The following is a 26,935-nucleotide window of genomic DNA, read 5'->3' as shown; positions in this document are numbered from 1 at the left end:
TTTTTTTTTGTGTCTGTTAACACTTTTTCTCAGCTCTCACCAAACCGATTTCTTTCAATGATACATCAAAAGATCACAAATCATATCTAGTCGAAGACATTACCCTCAAAAATTGAAAAAAATCCCCTCGTTCCCCGTAAATGGGGGAAACCTCCAAAAAAATTACAAATTTAAAAATCGCTAATTATCGAAATTTTTTTTAATAAAAACTGCCGTAACTTTTTCAAAAATGAACATATCAATAAAAAATTTTTTTATATAGATGCATGATATCATTACCTTTCATTTAGTATATTTTTTTTGTAAATTTGACCCTTTACCTACCCACAGGGGGGGATTTAAAATGACAACTTTTTCACAAAAAATTAATTTTTTTAACTTAAATTTTGAAAGTGTTCCGCAAAGTCTGACACTTTTATATATATCTTAAATTAAAGCTAATGTAATATACTTTATCATGAAAAAAAAAAATTCCGGCTTTATCTTATCTTCACGGTGAAAATGGCTACCGAATGCTATTTTTGTGTGAAAATTTTTGATTTTGTATTTTCCATTTTCAACTTTATTATGCTATAACTTATTGAAAAGTGTATGGATCAATATAATTTTTTTATGAGAAATAATATTTATATCCCTTTTTTATTCGACATACTTTATCTTAATCAGGATATTAATAAGGAACTAGCAGATCATGTAGCTTTTGGAATAATCCACCAATTTTTTTATAATTAAACACTATCTAAAGATTTGCATCGAAGCGTTTTTTTTTTGATAGTGATTTTAATCACTGTCAGATATTATTATACTTAATCCAACTATGCCACGTCACCACTGTGCCGCGACCCCCCTGTGCTGGGTTTTTAATTTTTATTATATTAAATACTTTTTTAGGTGGGGGGTTGTAAGTTAATGACGTTATAATGGTGTCAATCCTTGTATCCCACCATCTTACATTCAATTTTCATATAGTTTCAAAAACTTTTACACTCTTTCTAAAAATTGCTGGTTAAAAATAATATCAGTAATAAAACATAATTGTTAAGCTAAAATACTATATATTCAAAGCTAAAAAAAAAAAGACTACTTTTATTTAATTTTTGTTCTAGGTTGTACCAGAAAATAAGTTAAGACCCCAAAGAGATTCTTTAACTCGTCTCTTGTTGCAAATTCCTCAACTACAAACAAATTTAATTGACTTTTTGTTTGATAAAATGGCTGAAATAAGTTTGGAAGATCCAAGGCATGTCTATTTATAATATTCTAATAAAAATTATTAATTGTGTATGGTACCATTTTAGTGAAAATGTATCAGTGACCACACAAATATGGGTACGTTTGCTTCTTAAACCATTTAAGCAGCTCTACTGCATCATAGATTTAAAAAAAGTTATTCTTAAATTATTTGATAACTTGAATGTAATGCCTGACATTGATTTAAAAAGAGAATTGATCTTATCCATTCCTGACATAGTCCTTGACAGAGAAGATCATGATGCTCATGATGAATTATGGTATAGAAATAGGTTTATTCATTTTTTATTAATTTTTTTAATCTGGATGTTCATTTTACAAGAATTTTTGAAGGTATTTATAATTATAATTATTGTCAAAGAAAACATTATTTATTAAATATTAAATAATCATTAAAATTAGATAAATAGACATCTCCAGACTAATTGACTATTTATACAAGTTTTAATATTCATCAAGTTTACTAATATTTATGTTATCTAGCAAACTACTAAGGAATGATAAAGATCTCATGGCCTGTATTTTAGAAACTATAGGTCAGTTGACCATTAGTAAAGAAGATCTTGCATTTATTCAAATGGATATGATACCTGAAATCCATCATACACCATCAGATATACTTCCAGCATTAGTGAGATTTTTAATTAAAGTTAATGATCGCTTAATTGCTGAAAAAGTAACGAAACAAAAGTTCATTTTTCATTTTTTTTACCTCTAATTTAAAAACTATTTAACTTTTTAGATTGTTAATGGCTTAAGATGTGAGCTTCCTTTTGGAACTTTAGATAAATTATCTCAAACTGCACTTTCTGATAATTTGACTAGCATACAACTTGTCATATTTAGTTGTATATATGATAGATTTTTATCATGCAAAATGCTACTTGATGTATGGGTCAAAATTATTAGTCAAATACAAACTCATGTTGAACATAAGTAAGCAAATTATTCTTAAAACGTATAATAGTTATTAGAATTTTTACATCAATTTCATAGATCGCTAGATGTTGTTATCTTATTTTTGGCATATTCATCAGCTTCCAATGATTCATCAACAAAAACTTTGATTTTATCAGTATTTAAAGAACGTATTAAAAATAGATTTTTCCATCAAGAGTTAATGGAGAAAACTTTTAAAATATTCACACCTGTAATTATTATGTGATTTTTTTTTTTTTTAGCTTATATTTATATATATTATTTTACTAAGGTCTTCAAGCAATATTTTGAATCATTTATTGATTTATTTTCTAATCTTTTGAAAGTAACCGATCATATTTCTATTGAAGTAGTTACAAGTATGGTTGTGTAAGTGTCAATTTTATTACAAGTTCCTTGTTGAGTTATTTATAATAAGTTTTTGTTGTTATTTTAAAGGAATTGTTTTATTAATATTGATCAATGCTGGTGTAAATGGATTGTAGATGAACTTCTTGTTTTAATGGGTACTGGAAATAAATTAACTGTAGAAATTGTTCTTAATATACTTATGGAATTCACTAAACAAAGAATTGACAAAATTCAACCTTTATCTACTCGTTTGATTGTACTAATTTTCAATTATTAATTTTTACTTTATAAAATTAGTAATATAAAGTTAAATTTCAGTCGGTCTTCATTAATAAAATATATGATTTTTCAACAAAAGAAATTTCACAAGTTATGGACATGCTATGTAAAGTTGCCTATTCAGAAGGTCCTGATGGTATTAATAATTGTTCTGTTTTTCAAGATGAAATAAATATTTTTGTTCAAAAAGAGTTGTGTTCTATTGATATAATGTAAGTAAAGTAAAATATGAAAAATAATATTTAAAAAACAATTTATAACAAAAATTTTTCCTTTAAGGGGGAATAAGCTAAAATGTTAGCTGAGGTAAAAGACTGAAGCTAATTGTTTTAAATTTGATATCTGAATAACTCTAGTATAAGTTGTATTAGTGGCATTCTTAAGATTTTTCTTGGGAGATATATAAAAGTAATTATTTTACTATCTCCTTCAAATTATAACTTAACCTTATATTTAATTTTATCACATATTGATAGAACCCTAACATCATAGTAGGGTTCTATCATTTTTTTCATACGGCAAGAACGCCTATGAATTGTATCATTTCTAATCATTATTTAACACAATAATCATTGAATTGTAATATTGTATTGAATAAACTTAAAAAAAATTCTTTTACTATTTTTGGGTATATTAATATAATTTCTTTTAAAAAATTTTAAATTAATTTTTAGTTCTCAACGAGTGGGAATAATTGGTGCTATTATGTTAATAAAACATATAGTCAATGTATCTTCTGATGAAGCCAGTCAATCTATTTCCACATCTGAAGAAATTATACCTCTTTCTCAAAAAGCTAGAGAAGCTTATTCACTTATAGGTTAGTTACTTTTTCTATATAATCTTAACTGATAATTTATCAAATTACTGTTTGTAATCTAATATATGCCTTTTTTATTTTATGGTTATGTTGAACTTAAATAATACTTTTTTTTTTTTTTGAAGTGAAACTTCTTTACAGAGGGACCAAAAATGTTGTAAAGTATATTTTATATTATAATTTATCACTGTATTTTCGAAAATTAAATTAATTTTATTTAAAAAGCATTAAATAATTTTGATTATGCACAAAAAAATTTTAATAAACCACAATAGATGCAATTTTCTCATGATATCTTCATAACAAAAGAAGTTTCACTTCATCTGTGCATACTCGTAGCACGCACTAGTTATTTTTGTATATGTACGAGGCATTAAAATGTCTCGTATGAATTCAAAGAAAAAATTTTTTTTATACATTATTGTAAAAAATTATTTTGTATAGTTCTTCCATATTTCAACATAAATGTTACCCTTTTACACTAAAATAACAAAGAAATAGCTTAGTAGAAAATTGTGGAATCTTTATTTTTATATTCAATTCTATAGGTCTGATAATAAACCTTATGGATACTTTCTCTATCACAATGTCTTGTCCTTCACCTCCAATTCTTGAAAATAAAGTTTATTTTTAGACAAAAAAATTTGCAAGGGAACTTTAACTACTTATCATTCTGAAAACTATGTGTATTTTAAATTTTTATTCTTTTAAATGTTTTCATAGTTTAATTTTATGCTTATAATATTATCTAAAATCTGTTAAATTAACTATACAATAAAATAGAATTTTGGTATATAAGTAAACTTTGAATTACCATATACAATATTGCCTACTCTCTAATCCTACCCTTTACAATTTGTTAATATTATATAAAAGCTGTTAATTATGATTAATTTAAATATATTTTCATAAATTTAATCTTCGTCTAATATGCAGAGTGTTAAATAATTAGGGATACAGATAATTTATTGGTGCAATAAGAACAACTTCATTTTTCCTTATTTATTGAACACTGATGAAAATATTTGTGAGGGATATTTAAAAGAACTATAAATGTTGCAATTGTAGAATTTAAATAAACTTTATTATTTTAATATAATGATTTTAATATTGTATAATTACAAAAATAATATTAAATAACATATTTTATTTTCTAGAATTATTAGTTACCAGAACTCAGGCAAATACAGATTCTCAAATTTTGTTTTTTGATCAGTTTGCTATTATGCTTTTTCAAAGTCCATATTTAGATAAAACATTTATGGTAATTTTTTTTTTATTATGACAATTAATAATAAAATGATGCATTTTATTTGTTTAGCATACTGTCTCTTCAGTTATGAAAAAAAATTTTCAATATAGTTTCTTAATAGCTGCAAATGAATTTAATAATGAGTAAGTCAATTTACTATAAATAATTATAATACTTCTACAATAAAAATATTAGAACATATTTAAGGAACTTCATTTGGGTGGCATTAATAGTGAGTTCAGGTTTAATCCAATGTATTTGTACCTTAGTATTTATCTACCAATAGGTAAATTTTTTTTTTGAAACTCCTGTCTTTACCTGCCCTCAAGAGGATACAAAATATTAAATTTGGATTAATTAAATTTTATGCTATCTTCTTTAAGTTTAAAAAAAATTTGTTTTAGCAGCTTACCTTCTATATAAAAAAAAACCTTATTTTTAACCTTCACATTGTTATAATTTTTTAAAAAATGTTTGGATCAATACATTTTTTTTATAAGAACTTTTTATAAAACTTTTTTATCTGATATACTTTTTTTTAATTGAACCCTATACCCTTATACATAGAGCATTTAAATCTTGAACATATGTTTAAAAAATAGAACTTTTTCAATTTAACTTTTGAAAATGTTTCAAAAATACTCCAAGTTTCAAAAATATGTAAATTAAAGCTTATGTTATATACTATAAGATAAAAAATATATATTATTCTAGTATAAAAAAAAAAAAGAATCACCGTTTTTCATGTTATAATACTCTATTTCAAATTTTTTTCTCAATTATTTATGCCTATAGTTTAGGTCAATTGGTATAGCCATAAACATAAGTAGTCCTATTTAATTCCCTTTTTTTACAAAAAAAAAAAAAAATGAAAAGATTTAAATGTTAGTTATAAATATTTTCTTGGGAAGAATTTTTGCAACTTTTAATGTCCAATAAGTATATTAGAAGAAAAAAGGGCCTAATCTTATAATAAAAAAAGTTCCAGCTACCATTAGCTTATGAATGTATTAAAACTTTTATGGATTGTCTTGTTGCTTGAAGTGCTTGAGGATATATCCATGTTCATCTTCAGAGTAAAAATCTTCACTCTGAAGATGGACTCTGCAATGAGTCCGAAACATCAGAACTCAACTGTAAACATGGATATATCCTCAAGCACTTCAAGTACCATTAGCTTAATTAAATTACAATTTAAATTTTAAAACTGAAATAGTAATTAACTAAAAAATGTCTAAGTAATTATATTAAGAATTTTGATACATGTTTACCATAAAGGTAACAAAATATACCTCTATAATATAATTATATTAATTTCTTGGTTAAAATTACAATATTACACGGTTGCTAGGGATTTAAGACTGGTCCTAGAAAATGTACTGGAAATCATATGTAAAAAATGGGATTATAACCCCCAACCCTAGTCTTTGTAGAGAGTAACCCTTTTACACTTATGATTCAGATCCCAATACACTTTCATATAGTTTATTACTTAATATGCAACTTAGGGAAACAAAGTACCATGTCAAATATTAATTTATATAGCATTTATTACATACTACATTTAACTACTATAATAAGTATTTATTCAGGTATTGTATTTATAACATTTTTAATCAGTATATAATTAAAGAAATATAAGCTAATATAATTTTAGTTATAATTTAACAATTCTAAAAATGAAACACTCAACAGATTTGTATCAAAGCATTTTTTATGATGGTGATTTTAAACGCTGTCAAATATTATCTTAATTTCTCCCAACTAGTCACGTTCTTACTGTGCTAGGTTTTTTTTTTTAATTAAAAAAAATATTGGACATAGTCAATCAATTATCTTGTTTATTATAAAGAACAAGTATTTAATTACCTTATATTGTTTAATAATTTAAAAATGTATAGTGAAAATTTTTAATTATTTTTAAAATATTTATGCAAGTTTTAATGTATTTTTCAAAATTAATTATATTTTTTAGAAATTTAATGATAGACTGTTCACTGACGTTTTGTCTTGACAAAGATCTTGATGAAATAATTGCAGTTAATATAAGTCCAATTGTCATGAATGAATTCAATAAAATAGATAGTGCAATTTTAGGATTACAAAGTTGTCGACCAAGTGCTCTAACATCAATGTTTCGTTTGGTTAGAGGATTAGAAAGAGAAGACTTAAGTGAAATTGATGCATTGCTAGGATGTCCTATTGTATTGCCTAGTTCTCAAACTATAGAAAATTTTGAAATGCTGTCACCAGAACAACAAATAATAGTTGTGAATTCTTTATTTCATACAGTAAATTGGTTTCATGAAGTTATCAATTGTTTCTCATACTTGTTCAAACAAAAGAATGGCAATAAAGTAATTTTCTTTTTTTATGTTTAAATAGATTTATCTTAAGTAATCTAAAAATATATGAAGCAATGACATAGGGAAGCAACTATCACAAAAACTAAATTTTACTGCAGGAAATAAAAATTGTTTAAAAAAACCGCATAGACTTTGACAAGTGCCATTTTTTTCTACATATTTATTCTATAAGGTGAAATGGGGTAATTGTAAATTTATTTTTCTTAAGATTATTTAGCTGATTTTATATTAGATTGAAAAATTCTGGTACTTATATATGTTACTATGATATTAAATGTAAGTCCGAAATAAAAAATTATGTATTTACCTCAAATATGCATTTAGAATTACTCCATTTCATCCTACAGACATTTAATTAAGTTTTTCAACAATAATATTAAAACATCTATTAAATACACATTTTCATCAAAAAAAATTAAAATTGATTTTTTCTAACTTGATATCTTTGTATTATTATATTTTTATATATATTGCATTCAAAAAAGGTTTATAAGTTGTACCCAAATGTAGTTGATGAATAAAAACAACTTTTAATAACTTTCTCCTCTAAATAAATTTTTATTCACACTTACTTTTTAATCAAAAATACTTGTTATAAATCCACTTCAAATCTCAAATATCATAGCAAAAATTTGAATGAAATACATACCTATAATAGCTAATTCTATTAGATATAGACAGAAAGCCTACTTAGATTAGTCAGGAATATGTTGTGTATGAGTTAGTATAGGAGTTTTTTATAATGAGATCAACCAAACCAAAAGGTATATTTAAATTAAATGTAATCATTGTCCAATATATAAATTATTTTAACATTTAGTAGAACTATAGAGATTGATTGTGTTATTTTTCTAAATTCTTAATTTTATGTAAAAGATAATTTGATTTAAAACAGTATAGATTTATCGAAAAATTTATATATTTGATATTAATGAAGCCATTGTTTTTTTATCTGTAATTTTATTTTTTATTTCTAAAATAAGTTATATATATTTTTATATAGGTATTAATACGTTTGAGAACTATAACATATTTGATAAAAATAATTAAAAAATGTTTATCAATAATGTATGATCCTGAATATATTCCTCCCTTGTGTTATTATGGATTAAATGTAGAAAAACCTAATTTCAACAAAAACAAAAAGTAAGAGTTGAAATTATATTTATATATGATATACAATAAACACACTTGTGATGTATTGATTTTTCTATAAAGAAAATCGAAAATTGGAAAAAATACAAAAAAAAGAGAAAAAAAAGTTAAAGAAAGTGCTAATATATCGGTTAATACAACATCTGGAACAAATTTTAACATAACTCGTGGAAATTATGAAGAAAACGAACAATTAGACACAGATAATTGTGTTGATATAAAAATTTACAAAGATTATTTTAGAGAACTCGATATTGACACATGGTTGATACTTACACAGAAATTTGTTATTAATCCTGACCCTGAAAAAGTAATTATAATAATAAATTTTATTAAAAATATTTTGAATTTAGTTATTTTTGTATTTTATTTAGGATAAAGAATTTTCACCTGAACTTGGGCCATCTGAATTTTGCTACTTAATGGAAGATGTTATTGAGAAATTGGATTATATTGTTTTTAAAAATAAAAGACTTAGTCCATTAATTAAAATTAAATCAAAAGAAACAGTAGGATTTAATTCTGTGTCATTGGTACCTGAAAAAACTATGCTGAGAAATTTTATAAAACTCCTTCCACATTTATTTACTGATTTAGAAATACTTTCAGAATTCTTTAAAGTGATAATTATAATTATTAGTTGTGTTATATATATGTATATATTTATTTATTACATAAAAATTTGCAGAATCTTTTATTAGTTAATGACAATATATTAGATTCTACTGGAATGTTTATGAATGAATCAGTTTATATGAAACAATGTGTTGGGTTGATTTTAAAATCAATTGTTATATTGTTCCAGTGGAAGGATTTTGAATCTTCTGATACTGAAGATCTCCTAATAAGTAATCATAAATATTTAAAATATTCTATAGTTGATTTAAAAAAAATTATTTTTTTAGATGCTTTGAAAAAAATGACCAATAAGAATGAATTTAGTCAGAGTACTCAATCTAGGCGACCATCATGCAAAAAAAGTCTACTTTCTGAAAAAATAATATATTTGAGAAATTTTCAAGAAATTATTCTACATTTAGAAGCTGCTGTCAGTCTAGTAACTCTTATACAATTATTAAAAACTTTTTCAAATGATGCAGAAAACGATATTATTTTAAGTAAAAAAAAAATTATCTATTACTAATACATGGCATATAAACATAATTTTTTTTTTTTAGGGGAGATATGTTGGAATTTTTTAACCAGACAATGGTATACTCTAAAAGGAGCTCATGAAGAGGGTCCCAAGTATAATGATCAGATAAAATTTTTGTTAGATACTTTTTTGCAGTGCCACGAAAACAAGTTGGATAAATTGGTAGAAATAGTAGATTGGTTGGAACAAGAAGTTATGGTAATAGAAGCAAAAACTGACCGACTAAAAACTTTACCAACAATTAATAAGTGATTTATTGATTTTTACATATTTTTTATTTTACTTAAAAATTATTTAACGATTATACCATTATTTTAGAATGAATTTAAAATGTTTAATCAGTGTTATTTTAAATTCATTATTGGGATCTGTGAAAAATTGTTTGAAATCTTCTGATAGTGAATATGACCGTTTAATTATTTGGCAATCAACTATTTATGTAATGGAAAAAGTAGTTCATATTGTCAAAAAACAAGATTCTCGTAGCAATCTTTTAGTATTTGTAAAGGTTAATATTAATATAAATGTTAATATTTATTAAATTATGTTGTATAATTAATAGCATTTGTTTTATAGGGATCTATATTGTTATTAAAACTATTTCTCGTAGAAGGAATGAGTATATGCCAACATTTATTTAAAATACGTATTAAAGAAGTATCAAAAGTTCTAAAAAATTTACAAGTTATTACTAGATACATGCAAAATATTTGTAACTATACTAAAGTAAGTATTGTGATTATTATTTTTTATTAATGTGCTTTATGAAATATATTCTTACTTATAGGTTGTCAAAGATAATGCACTGAGTAATCATTTGCCAAATATAAGGGGTATTTTAGAAACTTTGATTTTGAAAGTAAAAAATGTTATGGTATTGAATGGTTGTACAGATGCTTTATTTATGGGTATTATGAAAAATATGGACATTAAAGGAGAAGAAATATTATCTCAGGTAAAATTAATTTTAAATATTTTTTTTACATCAATCTTCTTCTTCCTCATTTTAATCCCAACTACTTGGGGTCGACCACCCTTATCCTAAACTTCCACTTAACTCCTACACCCAACTCCTACATTATCTACGCTCACATCAGCTGTCCTCATATCGCATTCAATAGCATCCCTCCATCTCTTTTTTTGGTCTTCCTCTACTTCCTTCAAGATTCATTTCTATAACTGTTCTTACAGCTTCCGATTTTTCTCTCCTCATAACATGACCAAACCATCTAAGTCTACTTTTTCTCATCTTATTCACAATTGACGCTACACCTATACTCCTTCTTATATGCTTGTGTTCCTTATTCTATCTTTTTTAGTCATTCCACTCATCTACATAAGCATTCTCATCTCTGCTCTACTTTCATACAACATAGCTGGTCTTATTACAGTCTTGTAGAATTTACCTTTAAGCCTCATTGGAATTCTTTTATCGCATAAGACGCTGGACGTTTCTCTCCACTTCAACTACCCGCACTTATTTCTGTGTCTTACATCCTCGTCAATACTACCACTCTTGCACAACTGATCCTAAATACTTTTTCTTCTTTTCCCTAAACTTTTCTATTAGTTGCCTCACACAAAATACTGGCTTTATTGTTGACTTACCAGGCATAAATTCAAGCTGGTTTTTAGATACTGATGTCTCATTTCTTATTCTCTTATCTATTACCTTTTCCCAAATTTTCATACTATGACTCATAAGCTTTATGCCTCTATAATTTCCACACTCCTGTATATCACCTTTACCTTTAAATATCGGCACCACAATACTATTCCTCCATTAATTTGGAATTTTCCCTTCTAATAAGATTTTATTTAAAAGTTTCTTCGACTAACTTATGCCAACACTGCCTAATATTTTCCATACTTCTGGCATTTCATTTGGTCCTACTGCTTTATTCTTTTTCATTGATGCCACAGCCTACCATACCTCTTTTTCACTAATTAAATCTACCAGTCCCTCATTCCAAGAGATATTCTCTAATATCTCTTTTGGATACCCCCCTCATTCAGTAATTTTTCAAAATACTCTTTTCACCTTTTTTTCACATCAACATCACTTGAGAGTACCTTATTATCAACACTTTTTATACACCTTATATAATGATAATCTTAGAGCTTTTCTCTCTTACCTTAGTAAGTTTATAGATTTCTTTCTCGCCTTCCTTTGTTCCTAGCCTATCATACCTCTTAAACTTCGCTTTACTTACTGCACACTTGGGTTTTTTGTACAAGCATTTATACTCCATCCAATCTTCTCTCCTTTTGCTTTTCTGCCATACTTTGAATTGCTTTTTCTTACTTTCTATGATTTTTTGAACGTCCTCATCCCATCACCAGGTTCCCTTGTTTCCTAGCATTCTACTCCTACTCTCACCAACAATCTCCTTTGCAGTATTCTTTACACAACTAGCCAATCTATTCCACACCGTCCTCTCTTTTACCATCTTTATAAACTCTTTCATTTCCACCACCGGATCTTCGATTTTTCCTCCATGTTTCTTCTATTTTTGTTTATTCTCTTTCCAGTACACCACAACTCCATTACCATCAGTCTATGTTGTGTAGTTACACTCTCGCCTGGTATAACTTTACAATCTTTTACTCGCTTTACACTATCTCTCTTTCACATAAAATAATTGATCTGTGATCTATTCCTCCCACTCTTATAAGTTATATAATGTTCTTCCCTCTTTCTAAAATAAGTATTAACCACAGCAAGATCATACAATATTTTTTTACATCAATATATATCTTAAAGAGTAATGATAATAGTATTTTTTAAATAATATGAATAGAATGATAGTAGTGAAGATGATGATGATGATGATGATGATGATGAACAAAACAAAAGTGATAAAAATGAAGCAAACGATTTAGCTAATTTATTAAATGATAATAGTTCAATTCAGGAACATGATTCTGATGAAGATTCCTCAATATTATAATTATATATATATATATATATATATATATATAAAACAAAAATTTAATAATGATATAAATAAATGTAAATGTACAATAAAAGATAATTCTATTACTAGAAGTTACTTTTTCAATAATATGATATAATATTGTTTATTAATATATTTTTAATTTATCCAAATGAAAGGTCATTTTCTGTAATTTTGAATTTTGTTATATTACTTTTTATATAATTTAAGATATATGTAATAAAGAAAAAAATATATAATAATGTTTTGTTCCGGAAAGTTTAGTTTATTAAACTGATATTTAAATTTATTATTGTTCGCGCCAAGTGTGAGAGCTGCACTGGTTGGGAGTGGTCAGCTGGTAGTGCTTGTGCGCTATCAGCTGTTAGGACGCCTTATCAGCGGCTCGTGTTGTTCGGTCGTTTTTTATTCAAAATGTAGTGTATGTACCTGTTGTAATATTATACAGTGTAAGGTTAAATTGGCTTGTTAGTTAAGTGTTATTTTTTTTTTGTATTATTGAAAGAGAAAAACGTTCAAGTTTTATGTCAAAATACATTATCCATATTATCTTCTAAAGATATACAGTTGTTTTCATTTTCATTTTTTTTTTTTTTTACATTGGCTAGTACATTATTACAATAAAACTGCGGGTATTGTACTACTACTATAAATTCATTTTATTCATATGGAGCATAACTAAATGTAAGTAGTATGGATTATCATATTTATTAATTATTTAATTCAGCAATAATAAAAAATTGGTTGTTGTTATTTGATTTATTGAGTTAAACAATCCCATTTTGGATAAACAAAAAATATTTTTCATTTAACAAATTTTAAATTAAGAAATTTTTGTTGATTAAAAGTTGCCCCTATTTTAAGCCGTACGGCGAAGTTCTGTTCCCCATATTTATTTGGGATTTTTTAGAACAGCCTAGGCGGCAACAATTATATATTAAGTTTTTTTTTCAATTTGATTCCTAGTTATCAAAAATTGTCTATGTACTTCATATTCAAAAATATTTATTAGAAAGTAACAAAGTATTCTTAGGGGCTAGATAGTTATAACCTTCTAATCTCAGAGCCAGATTTTGAACTATATAGCACAGACTATATATTTTAATATAGTCTGTGTATATAGGCCCTATCTGAAAAATGTTTTTTGAAAAATTGATAAACAGAATAATCATATTTGTTTAAAATATATCTTGGCAAACTAGTAAAAATTAAAATAGATTCGCCCTTCCTTTTTATTATCTAATTCTGACATTTTTTATTTTATTATTAATTTACTAGGCTTCGCTTAGATTGGGCTCTGCCCCAAATCCTGGGCCCTAAGAGCCTTACGCGTCTTCGGCGTTTATTGTCATAATAATATACAACCCTGGTAAACACAAAAATTATTAATATTCTAACTACAATAATTGTGTTTATAATATAGAATAATTACAAAAAAAATCAGCAGGTTATTATACGTGGGACTATGTAAAATATTTAATTTTGATAAAAATATTGGTGATTTGACGTTGGACAGCATAGTTGTCATAGATGGATACCAATTTATACGATAAACTCATTGACTTATACATCATATATGAAAAAAATAAGATTATTAATAATGTACTGTTCTAATAATGAATGTACAACTTATATAATTAATCCGTCTTAAAATTTATATATAACATATAATATTCCTTGATAATATATATAATATAATGCTATGAGCAAATGAAAAATAGTGTCCTAAAAAAATACATATTACACAAATTAAGGTTCAGAATAAACGTATGCGCAGAAATGAGTTCATGCCCATAGTAAAACCATACGCGTGGACATAAAAAAAAATAATAATAAAGCTCGTAAATCGTTGAAAAATGAATGTATTGAATTGTTTTTTTTATCATATCTCAGGAATGTCATTGGGCGGGTTTGGTGAAAATTTCAAACCTTAAGTCGTAAAACGGTCGAATTTTTAAAGTGCTCGAGGGCAAAAATTGTCTGACCTTTGCCAATAATTTGCCCAAAGTTTGGTGACCGAGTACTTTCGTTGAAAAAAAAATTTTGAAAATCCGAGTACCTAAATAATTCACCTAAAATATTTATCCAGCAATATTGAAACATCCCCCTGAAAAAAAACAAACTCTTCTGTATTCACGTCTGAAGAGGACATTTGTGGTTTTTTTTTGTATGCGGTGAAGGAAATGAAAATTTGAAAATCAGTAATTTCCTAATTTTTGAATTTCGTATTATTTTATAGCAGTCAAGAAAATAACATTTAATGCGTAGTGACTGGAAGTTTTTTTATCGTGCATTATTATTATTAGATTAGTTAAACTAATAGTACATATTGATCTAACATAGAATTAACCCTGAAATGTTTCACGTCACGTAAGAAGTAACATCACCCATTTCATTTTTATTATTTTTAAGAGAGAAAAAAATTAGTTTTCTGTGAAATTGATAGTAGTACCTATCATGAGTTTTTTTATTATTTGATTAGCACGCTATGTATTGATTTTATCAAAAATCTAAATCCATCGTTCGACTCATCTTGATCAAAATGTGAGATAGATAGTGTTGCTTTTGAGGCGACAGTAATATATTTATACATTTTATTAAAAGTTAGTGTTCGATTTTGTGTTTTCTTATTATCCTATCTTAGTTTGTATCAATGAATTCAAGGAAATCTTAGTAAGTAATTTATGTAATATAATCATAAACTAATCGACAAGTTAATATTATATGTTCATTATAATTAAAGCATTAGACTGGGAATATCAGCTCTTGTTAAACATTTGTAAATACTTTTTGTTAATTTTTCTATTCATTATACTTAAATTTAAATAAATTTATTCAAGCTATTTAGGGAAAGAGGCATTGGTTAAATAAGATTTTAAGTATTTTGGCTAGTCGCTTCCCTGTCTGCCAAATGATTGACATCACTGCTCTACAATTATTACTCTTAAAATAAACTTTACTTTGGTATTATTATACAATTACATAGACCTCTTATTATTTAACTTTATTTTTTTTATTGCTATACATCGTATGATGTCATACTTTCAAAATTTTTAGATAATTAAACAATCAACTTCATGTCAGAGCCGTCGCTAGGAGTGTGTGACGTATGCTTCCGCACGATTGCCCGCGTTTTAAAAAACCCTGCAAACTAAGATGACAAAAAAAATAAAATTTGGAACATTATAGAATAGTAGTAGTACACTTAGAGTTAAAAAATAACACAGCAAAATTATTTCATTTATCATATCAAACCTAGTTCGACAATAATTACTTTAAAAATATTAGAAATTAATGATTTTAAATGTGTGCATGGAGAATATGTGCTAAGTAACTTTTTAATTGGTAAAATTGACATTTTTTTGTAGTGAAGAGTAATACCTAAATTGAAAACATTTGACTTATCGTTGAAAAAAATGGTTAAGTGAGAACAGAGAAAAATGAATGCTAGACACAAAAAAAAACCACTTGGTAAAATAATTTTAATATGAATAAAAAATTTCTTTTCACAAGGGGAGACTACAGTGATGGGGTCCTTGATATTCATTGAAGTTATTCAATCTAAACGAGACAAAAATCATACTATTTTTTGAAAAGTAGTGTACTCTTATTGTAAAGTATTTTAAAATAAAAATAACGTTTAGTGGTGCAATTTTTTAAAAATTATTAACAGTGTAAAATTGAAATTAGAAATAAAATGTACAGAAAGAGAAATGTGTACCCAACCTTTTTTTTGTGACTTTGGAAAACGTACAATATTCAAACAAATATTGATCCCTTTTCACCCCTCTCTTAATACACCAATGCAATTTGCACTAATCTCTTAAGAATACTTTTAAATAAGTTTTTGTACAATAATTTAATATATTTTTTTTAATTTTGCAGTTTTTCACAAGAGTTATTCTTTTTCTTTAACTTTGATGTCAGTTTTCACCATAAAGATATGACAGAGTTCAAATTTTTTTTTTCAAATTACAGTATATTACATAAGCTCTAATTTAAGATGTCTATAAAAATGTCAGTATTTCCAAAACATTTTCAAAAATTCATTTGTTGGAAAATTTACCATTTTGAATCGTCCTTATGAGCAGGTAAAGGGTCAGATTTTCAAAAAAATATACCAAATGATAGGTGAATACCTAAGGTATCTATAAAAAAATTGTTTTTATTCATCCAATTTTTAAAAAGATAAGGCATTTTTAATTTAAACAATTTTTAAAAATATGAAAAATTACCTATTTTTAAAATTGTTATTTTTTGGGGGATGTCCCCCATTTACGAAGAACGAGAGAAGTTTGTTCAATTTTTCAGGGAAATGTATTCGATTACAACAATTTGTGATCTTTTGACGTTTTGTTCATCAAAATCGGTCCAGTGAGAGCTAAAAATAAGTGGTAACTGACACAAAAAAAAGCATCGAAGCTAAAAAAATTCTTTATATACTAAAAAAATATATTAAAATCTCCGCAAAATGTATATGAAACCCTTGTGAAGAGATGCCTAGAGAAAAATATCCTACGATGTGAAAAAATCAGTGTTGTAACGTTTTAAATATTGTACGTTTAAAGTAATATGGGAAATATCAAATAGTATCTATTGAATTATTCGAATAGTAAAAACATTCAATAGTTACTCAATATATTCGAATAGTTTTATAAATATTTGATAGTTTATGCTAAAAATAAACTATTTGGTTGTTTAAAAACAATTTAAATAGTTATTCGATAGTTTAAAATATTCGAAAATGTCCATCACTAGTTTAAAGTACCGAAGATTTCAAAATTTAAATTTTTATGCATTTGATGGCTTGGTTTAGTGACTTAACAAATTCCAGGGGAGCAATATCTCCTTCTACTTCACTCTGGTGACTAATTTGTATCATTAATATTAATTATAAATTAAATACTGACGAACCTCTTTGGGTAATTTTTATAAAATCACAAATATATCATCCGTATAAAATCATTAAACTACTTGGGGAATATAAAATACACCTATGTAAACGGATAGACAACAATCTGTGTGCGAAACGAAGCATTCAAATCAAACCAAATCTTCCATTAATAGTATTTATATTAATTACAAATTAAATATTATATATTATATTTTTCAACAATTGTTTTATTATTTTATCAAAGCTGTGTATTTACTTAAACTTTAATATTAGAAAATATTTAAATAAATAATTTTATTTATTATAAATAAAATATTTTTTTGAAGTCAAAGAACAGGTGTAAAAGAAAATAGATAAACACCTTTTTATTTGACACCCTTAAGTATAATTGAAATGTCTAATAATCATAATTTAGACAAATAATAAAGACGCACATAAGATTTTTTTTAGAAGCTCAATATTATTGTTATATTTAATAAAGAAATGTTTTTGTAGCCATGAACTTTGTGCAAATCGTTTAAAATCAACAAGAAAAGAATATCTAAGTTTAATATTCACAGTGATCAATAACCTTGTAATGAATCAAAATTCAGCAATAGATGGAGTGCTATTTCAAAGAATTTTTGAAGATGAATTTCTTCATAAACGAATTTTTCAACTTGATTACATGACGCCCACTAAACGAAGAAAATTGGATAAAATTTTTGAAACTAACAGATTTCTCTAGAGAAATCACTATAAAAATTTTACTTTATAAAAAGCGGTGTAATATGGGAAGATCGATCAGAGACTTAAATTTTTAGTCTAAAATTTTATGCTGAAGTCTTCATCATGAAAACACGATTTTTTTACTTTCGGAACCATAAAATAATCGCCCTAATGAATCCCAAGAAAAATTATCGTCGAGATCCAGAGTCCCAAGTCGACACTGCTATCACCATTCCCCCCAAACATAAAACCCAAATTACACCACTATTTATAATAGTTAATTTTATCACGGCACGTTTTTAAAATTTATATTTAAAAATAAGTTGTTTTTGTCTAAATGTTATTTATAATTTGAAAATATAATTTAAAACAATGTTAAAATATATTGAAGTATTTTCAGTGTCTAATTTATAGTCATATTAAATATGTATAATACATGACACTTGAGCGCATTGAAATTTCACTTCCTTCAGGGTCTTCCTTAAGATTTGCGAGACCTAAGGCAATAATAATTGTAGTACAATTTATATAATATATTTCACAAGCGCTTAACCTTAATTTAACAAAAAAAAAAGACGTTTTTGACTTGAAATATTCTAGATATTTATTTGAAAATCGAGTCCTGATATTATTTTTAAGTTGGGTAGGATCGGATTTCAATTTTAGGCGCCAAAAATAATTTTTTGTCGACCTTTGCCAACCAGTATAAAAACAGACCCATATCAAAATGCAGCTTTTACACTCTAGGCACTGGTGAAAATGCCTCAATGTCATTCCATTGTAAAATGTTAACATGCTATTTTAAGCCCCATATAATAAAAATACAAAACAATAATTATATTATGAAGTTCAAATTATTTTTTTTCATAAATATTCTATGTATAGTATATAAAACTAAACATTTTTAATGGTATCAGAATGTTGCCCCATACCTCACGTTTTTGAGGCACGAGGCAAGTTCTTTGAAAAATCCTTCGCTAAATCCAACCTTGGTCGGTACCGCATCTTTCAGACTTTTAACAAATAATATCTATGTAAATTGTTATAAATAAATTAAAAAGTTAAAATTAAAAAATGACGTCATATTTCCCATTTATTAAATTTTCAAAATAAAGAATATGTAATAAAAAAAACGGTAGCACAGTGGGGTCGCGGCATAGTGGAGTCATTGCATAGTAGGGTCCAGTATAGATTTAATCTGACAGTGATTAAAATCACTATCATAAGAAACGCTTCGATGCAAATCTGTAGATAGTGTTTAATTTTAAAAAATTGATGGATAATTGCAAAAGCAACATCAACTTCTATTAAAATAAAATACAAAACCCATAATTATCATACAAAAATAGTATATTTTTCAATATGGTAGCCATTTGCGTATAGAAGATAGATCGTCGGGACAAATTTTTTTTTTTCATTTTGTAGTACATAAAATAAGCTTTAATTTGATATATGTTTAAAGGACGCAGTCTTTCCGGAACATTTTCAAAAATTAAGTTGAAAAAATTAATTTTTGTAAAAAAGTTGTCATTTTAAATCCCCCCCAATGAGCAGGTTAAGTGATAGATTTTCAAAAAAATGATATCAAATGAAAGGTAAATATCTAAGGTTTTAGTATAAAAAAAAATTATGTTGATTTTTCAAAAAGTAATGGAAGTTTTAAGAAAAAAAAGTGAACAAATTTCGAAAATTAGGGATTTTTAAATTTGTAAGNATAGATTTTCAAAAAAATGATATCAAATGAAAGGTAAATATCTAAGGTTTTAGTATAAAAAAAAATTATGTTGATTTTTCAAATAGTAATGGAAGTTTTAAGAAAAAAAAGTGAACAAATTTCAAAAATTAGGGATTTTTAAATTTGTAATTTTTTTGGTTATTTCCCTCATTTGCGGGGAACAAGGGAATTGTTTTCAATTTTTAAGGGTAATGTGTTCAACTAGATACGATTTGTGATCTTTTGACGTATTTTTGAAAGAAATCGGTCCAGTGAGAGCTGAGAAAAAGTGGCAACAGACACAAAAAAAAAAAAAACACATCATAGTAATAATACCTTCTCCGCTTCGCATCGAAGCTAAAATATTCATGTTCTCCTTGTACATTGTTATGAATAATAAAAATAAAATATGGAAAAAATTCTTGGTTTAAACTAGATATAATGTTTTTAGTATTAAATATATTCATAAGTCGTGTACCAAATATAGGTGCAATTAAGGATGGGCTAGGAAGATATTAGCACTCTTACACTCAAAATTATTATCTCCCAAAAAAACTAACATAAGAGGTTGGGTTGTTAGTTAAAACATACAATACCCATAGGTGAAACTAGGGGGTGTTAGAGGATTGATCTTCTCAAAAATTTCATTAGCGCTCAATTTTTTTTCATATCAAAATTAATTTTATACAACTAAGTATTTAAATAATGAATTATTTAAAATATTTAAGAACATTTTCTTGATTTTCACCTATGACATTACTATTAAGAATTTCTATATTTATTGTATAATCTATCCATCTATTGATTGTGTTAATGCTAATGCCATTATGGAATACTACACTCTATTTTAATTATCTCAATATTTTATTTTTTGGAAACAACACATATTAACTTGTCGCCCTATAATTGTCTTTTTCACTTTAATTGTTTCCTTTAATTCTTATAAAATTATCCAATAAATATAGAAAGTCACTATGAAGCTGAAATTATCTAACCTACTTAAATTTTCGGCCAACATGTTATTTACAATAAGTTATTTATGTCAATACTCATGCGCAATTCTCTTTCTACTATTGATTTTTAAATTTCAGTGATAACTTTGGTGATAACGATATTGATCATTTATCTATACTATACTCTAAAATTATTTCGAATTTGTTAATATTCATCTCACATTAACATGTTAATAGTATCGTTTCTTTAAATTGAATTTAGTAACACGTAATTTTAGTAAACATAATTTCTTTCATAAAATATTAGAAATAATTATTATTTGTAGACATAAACTTTTAAAACTGAAATAAAAGAAAACATAAAATATAATGGGGGTAAGTTAAAATTAATGTAGAAAATTTTAAAGAGTAAAAGAATTTAACATTTTAATATAAAATAATTTTTTCAGATTTTTAAAGCAGTTAAATGCTTAGCTGATGATTGGGCAATTACTAATTGTGCTATAGTAAATGATGAGGATTTTCGAAATGATACTAAGTAAGTAATTTTCTGTAAATATTAATTTAATGTTAGGTTACATTACTCAAAGTAAATAACAAATTATCTATACAGGTACATTGAAATTCAACACCAAACTAAACCTGATATCAAATTTTGGTTTACAATAGCTTTTGTTAAAAATCCTCCTCCTCGAGGGTGCATAGCATTTTCTTTAAATCAACGAGAGTGGGCGCAACTATCTATTAATCAAGCAATTAATGTTCTGTCTAGTCACCCAGCTAATGTTCAATTAGATTTAATATGTACTATTGTAGTCGAAATTGACTATATACAAAAAAAGTAAGTTAGAAGTTTATTTGATCTTTAAAATTTTTACAAGTGTGTTAATTATTAGGGGAAAAAACAATGAGCAATTTGATACAGATATGATGGCAAAAGAGTTTCTTGTACTTTTTTCAAATCATATTTTGTCATTATCACAAACTTTACTTTTTCCACTTCCAGAAAAACCATTAATGTCGCTAGTTGTTAAGAGTCTTGAAGGTAAGTTGAAGTTTTACTAAAATATTTTAATATTTTGTAAATTATTAGTATAATAGCTTAAATTTAATTAACCATTTATTGCATCTAAAAGATAATATCTCTGAGTGGTATTTTTGATTAACTATAAAATACTATCATTATACATGAAAGTATCTCCGCTTAATAATTTTAGAGATATTTGTTTTAAATTAAAATTTATAAGAAAGTGAAGTTACTGTTTTCTGTATGACAACAGAATACTTCTCTTTATAAAAATGGATAAACATAAAACGGAATTTGATTAATGCTTTTTAAAAAAATTAATCAACTGATAATTTTTTATTGAAGTGGTGCTTATTTTATTTTTATTATATATTTTTTAAATAAATTTGTATTTTAGATACTTCTATAAATATATAATTTTTTTCAATTTCAATTTTTAGGGGTAAATTATAAAGAAATAAATTCTGGCGCTAAACCTCGTTTGTTACAATATGGAAAATTTTTAAGTAATACTGTAGTACAATTTGTTGTTAATTCAAATGTTCCAATCATGCTTGTTGGAAAAGCAAAAAGGTAACTTAAAACTTTAAAAAATTACTCTCTTGTTTAATTAGTTACCTAAATTTTTTAGCCAGTTAGCACGTGTATCTATAATTAATCCTGATTTTGATTTTAATGAAATGGGAATTGGTGGTCTAGATAGTGAATTTAATGCAATATTTAGAAGAGCATTTGCTTCCCGAGTATTTCCTGCAGAGATTATTCAGAAATTAGGTATGTTGTTTACTTATAACATAATTGAAATACTGATGATAAATTTTGTTTTAAATGAAGAATATCTAAGTTCTCTTTCTTTTTAGGATGCAAACACGTCAAAGGTATTTTGCTATATGGACCTCCTGGAACTGGTAAAACATTGATGGCAAGGCAAATTGGTAAAATGCTCAATGCCCATGAGCCTAAAATTGTTAATGGCCCTCAGATTTTGGATAAATATGTTGGTGAATCTGAAGCAAATATTAGAAGACTTTTTGCTGATGCTGAAGAGGAAGAAAAAAGGGTATTATTGTTTTTTTAATTTCTGTAATTTTTTTAAATTTTTATGTTTTAATTTTAGTGTGGATCAGGAAGTTCTCTACATATTATTATTTTTGATGAAATTGATGCCATTTGTAAAGCAAGAGGATCTGTTGGTGGAAATACTGGGGTTCATGACACTGTTGTAAATCAATTATTAGCTAAAATTGATGGTGTTGAACAACTCAATAATATATTGGTCATAGGAATGACAAATAGAAGAGATATGATTGATGAAGCATTGTTAAGACCTGGTCGTTTAGAAGTAAGTAATCTAGTTGAAAAAAAATGTTTATTAAAAAAATTATTTTATTATTTTATTATTAGGTACAAATGGAAATCAGTTTACCTGATGAGCATGGACGTTATCAAATTTTGAACATTCACACATCACGTATGAAAGAATTTAAGAAAATGGCTACAGATGTTGATATGAAAGTAAGAATATTAATTATTATAAAATATATTTAGTATTCCAAGATAATGTTTTTATTTAATAAAAACTTAAGACATATACATGAATGTATGTTTTTATTTAAATATTTTATATTTTTTTTATTAGGTTTTGATTATTCATCATTAGTAAATTTATTAAATTCTATATAATAAATTAATTTTTATGTAATAAAAATTGATCACGTGTGACTAATGTTATTTAAATATATTTATTGATTATGTGCTTAGAAGTATTCATTTGTAAATAATTTAATTTATTTTAACAGGAACTCTCAGTTTTGACAAAGAATTTCAGTGGTGCTGAACTTGAAGGATTAGTTCGTGCTGCTCAATCAACTGCAATGAACCGTTTAATAAAAGCTGGAAATAAAGTGGAAGTTGATCCTGAAGCATCTGAAAAACTTCAAGTTTGTCGAGATGATTTTTTGCATGCCTTAGAACATGATATAAAACCTGCATTTGGTGCCAGTGCTGAAGCTTTAGAACATTTCCTAGCAAGAGGAATAATAAACTGGGGATCTACTGTAACAAATATATTAGAAGATGGGGAATTACTTACTCAACAAGCACGTGCTCTCGACACTTTTGGTCTTGTATCTGTTCTTATTGAAGGACCTCCAAATTCCGGAAAAACTGCATTAGCTGCTAAACTTGCTAAAAATTCAGACTTTCCATTTGTTAAAGTATGTTCACCAGAAGACATGGTTGGATTTACTGAAAATGCTAAATGCATGCAAATAAGAAAGGTTTGAATCTCATTAAATTTGTATTGTTTTTATATTCAAAGCTTATTAATATTTTTTTTTTAGATCTTTGATGATGCTTACAGATCTCAACTTAGTTGTATTTTGGTTGATAATATTGAACGTTTGTTGGATTATGGCCCAATAGGTCCTAGGTATTCTAATTTAACTTTACAAGCATTGCTTGTTTTGCTAAAAAAACAACCACCCAAAGGTAAAAAGTTACTAGTGCTATGTACTAGTAGTCGTAAAGAAGTACTACAAGAAATGGAGATGCTTTCTGCTTTTACTGCTATTCTTCATGTTCCAAATCTCAGTAAACCAGAAGAACTTATAACTGTTTTGAAACAATTTGATTTATTTAATGAACAAGATATCCATAAAATATATAACCAAGTAACTGGTCATAGGTAAAAAAATTTTAATTTATTAACAAATATTTCAGTAATATAATTGTATTTTAATTTTTTAGAGTATTTATTGGTATTAAAAAATTATTGGCTCTCATTGATATGGTACGACAAACAGAACCTAGACAACGGGTAGTCAAATTTTTGACCAAAATGGAAGAAGAAGGATGTTTAGATTTAGGCACAATGATCCATTAATTTTATTAATATTTTAATAATATTAAATAAGGAAAACATTCCAAATGAATAGAGTCATAAATGCAATTGTTGTTTTTTGAAAAATTACTTATTATTAACTTTTTCAACATATTTTTGCTTTTTTTAAAACAAAGTAGATGTATATAACAGTATTACTGAACTCTTGAAAATATGGTCATTGTTTTTTTACATTATTATTTTTGTTATATTTTATAACTTGAGTAATTTTTTGATTGTTTAAAAAGTTTTTTTAATGTACTATTAATATTTGTTAATTTTTTTTATTAGTTGTATCGTTTTTGTTACCATATCATACATTTCAAATCATTATATTATAATAGTGATTTTAAGGCTTATCATGATCTTTAAAAAATCTGGTTTGATTTCGATTTGTGAAAAACACATTTATTTATTTGGTATAATTCAAATTAAAATAAAAATGCAAAACTCATTGTATACTAGCTGAAAAGTTACTTATAAGCTTCCTTTTAATTGATTGTGTAATTTTTTTTATTATTTTAATATTTTTTTCCTTTATTCAGTCAGTTAAATTATTGAACTGGTATTCCGTATAAAACTCAATTTTTATGGTACTTTTTTTTTATGTAACATTTTGAAATAAATTTTAAATACTATTGTACTAATCATTATTTAAATTTACTAAATATCTAAGAATTCATTAAAGATTGTCCAAGTAAATTTATTTAATATATATCGATATGTTCAACAAATAAGGCAGTAACTCACTTTTTATTACTTTTCAGAAGATCAAAAATAAAATTTATTCTCTAATTACACTATATTTTTATCAATTTTCTAAGTAGTTTAATTCCGATTCAAACCAAAATTACGATATTTTGATGAAAATTATTATAAGAAGAGTAAAACTTAAATCTAAATACCTCATAATCTCAAAGTTGAATTTTTTGAGTTACTTCCTTATTTGTTGCGTATGGCGATATATATATAATTATATGTAGTAATGTACTTAGGATTTTTCAATTGGTACCAAAATATTTTTTGATGACCTTTTTAATTTGGCGATTTTTTGTCTAAAGAATGGAATTAAATACTTGGTACTTTTAGCTCGCCTTTTGTCATATAGATTATTTGTTGTAGTAAAAATATTATGACTAGGATTTTTTTAGCACCTAAATTAATTCATTACATTTTAAATGTGTGTTATTTTAGAGATATTACAGAATATTACTAATATCATTAAAATTATATTGTTTTGACTGGAATATATGTATTTCGATGTTTTGTTTGTTAGTATTATTATATTAAAAATTTATTGTAAAAGTATTTAAATTAGATGAAAAATATTACTTAATACGAGATTATTTTAATGACTTATGGGATTACTTCATTAAGTCTTATTTCGTATAATATGGAATGTGATTTATTAAAAATACCCTAATTCTTGTATTAAACAGTGATTTTTTCATAAAAATGTTCATAGTTTTTTTAAAGCATAAGTAACAAGTTTATAATATGAATAACTATTTCTAGGAATAACTTTCGAAAGTTATGCAGGAACCTATAATTATTTTTTTACTATTACATAAAAAATAGACTAAGTAATATTTTAACTGGCCAGTAAACAATTTTGAAGTATTAATTATTAAGTTTTTATAATTTTTAAGGCGAGAGGGTTGTGCAACATAGTATTATCACAGATAAGATAAAGCTTTATCTTATCTTTGGTACTAGCAATATTGTATTATAGTAAAAATAAAACGTTGCGAAATCCCCCTAGCTACCTAAAACTTTAAATGCTTATATCTCAAAAAATAATATTACAAAACAGGTAAATGACCAGTCAAAGTTATATTCAGTCCATACTTCATTTTGTTTTGTAAAAATGATTAAAGATTCCCATTTTGAAAGTTACCCCAAAACTTACCCTTAGGAATAATCTTTTCATGTGATTTTTGAAACTTAATATTTACCATTGCTTATAAAATAAATTAAATTTGTACATTATTATGAAAAAATTATTAATTAACGAAAAAGTAATAGATATTATTCTTAATGAATCACATTGTATACTAAATAATTGTAGCTCATTTAAACGAGTTAATTATTGATCTATTAAAGATTAAGCTATTTTGTATTCGTTATTTTTAATAGAAGCTTTTCTAACTGAACTCTTAAGTATTAATTTTTGAATTTAATAGTCTCAGCTTAAAAATAATAATATTCTTTAGATTGTATCAAATTTTGTTG

The 26,935-nt window shown here is 25.5% G+C and overlaps 2 protein-coding genes across 3 annotated transcripts in view; both read left to right on the top strand.

Moving 5' to 3' along the window:
- The window catches only part of LOC126900800 (Fanconi anemia group D2 protein), a 14,024-nt gene extending 1,481 nt beyond the window's left edge, over positions 1-12,543 (top strand). The window contains exons 3-24 of one of the 2 annotated variants that reach the window (XM_050676747.1): positions 1,107-1,240; positions 1,299-1,511; positions 1,735-1,927; positions 1,994-2,187; positions 2,248-2,401; positions 2,462-2,559; positions 2,629-2,797; positions 2,860-3,032; positions 3,495-3,640; positions 4,798-4,904; positions 4,962-5,035; positions 6,868-7,249; positions 8,262-8,404; positions 8,477-8,723; positions 8,788-9,033; positions 9,102-9,261; positions 9,319-9,531; positions 9,592-9,817; positions 9,888-10,077; positions 10,146-10,295; positions 10,357-10,524; positions 12,371-12,543. In XM_050676747.1, coding sequence (XP_050532704.1) covers positions 1,107-1,240; positions 1,299-1,511; positions 1,735-1,927; positions 1,994-2,187; positions 2,248-2,401; positions 2,462-2,559; positions 2,629-2,797; positions 2,860-3,032; positions 3,495-3,640; positions 4,798-4,904; positions 4,962-5,035; positions 6,868-7,249; positions 8,262-8,404; positions 8,477-8,723; positions 8,788-9,033; positions 9,102-9,261; positions 9,319-9,531; positions 9,592-9,817; positions 9,888-10,077; positions 10,146-10,295; positions 10,357-10,524; positions 12,371-12,520 — 3,930 coding nt within the window. In that variant the 3' untranslated portion in view covers positions 12,521-12,543. Of the gene's footprint in view, positions 1-1,106; positions 1,241-1,298; positions 1,512-1,734; positions 1,928-1,993; positions 2,188-2,247; positions 2,402-2,461; positions 2,560-2,628; positions 2,798-2,859; positions 3,033-3,494; positions 3,641-4,797; positions 4,905-4,961; positions 5,036-6,867; positions 7,250-8,261; positions 8,405-8,476; positions 8,724-8,787; positions 9,034-9,101; positions 9,262-9,318; positions 9,532-9,591; positions 9,818-9,887; positions 10,078-10,145; positions 10,296-10,356; positions 10,525-12,370 lie in introns of those variants that run through there. The other variant, XM_050676748.1, reaches the window with a different exon arrangement.
- Positions 12,544-20,964: 8,421 nt separating this feature from the next.
- Positions 20,965-26,868, top strand: LOC126900810 (vesicle-fusing ATPase 1-like). Its single transcript, XM_050676769.1, has 12 exons — positions 20,965-21,170; positions 21,245-21,333; positions 21,409-21,636; positions 21,692-21,840; positions 22,263-22,395; positions 22,454-22,596; positions 22,683-22,882; positions 22,940-23,164; positions 23,227-23,337; positions 23,622-24,101; positions 24,165-24,508; positions 24,571-26,868. The coding sequence occupies exons 1-12, from the start codon at positions 21,165-21,167 to the stop codon at positions 24,704-24,706; spliced, it is 2,244 nt and encodes a 747-aa protein (XP_050532726.1). The 5' UTR covers positions 20,965-21,164; the 3' UTR covers positions 24,707-26,868.
- The last annotated feature ends 67 nt before the right edge of the window (positions 26,869-26,935 follow it).

This window comes from Daktulosphaira vitifoliae, unplaced genomic scaffold (genome assembly GCF_025091365.1).
Source record: "Daktulosphaira vitifoliae isolate Bord-2020 unplaced genomic scaffold, ASM2509136v1 Scaffold_3, whole genome shotgun sequence".
NCBI lineage: Eukaryota > Metazoa > Arthropoda > Insecta > Hemiptera > Phylloxeridae > Daktulosphaira > Daktulosphaira vitifoliae.
This window is presented reverse-complemented; position numbering and strand designations above follow the sequence as displayed.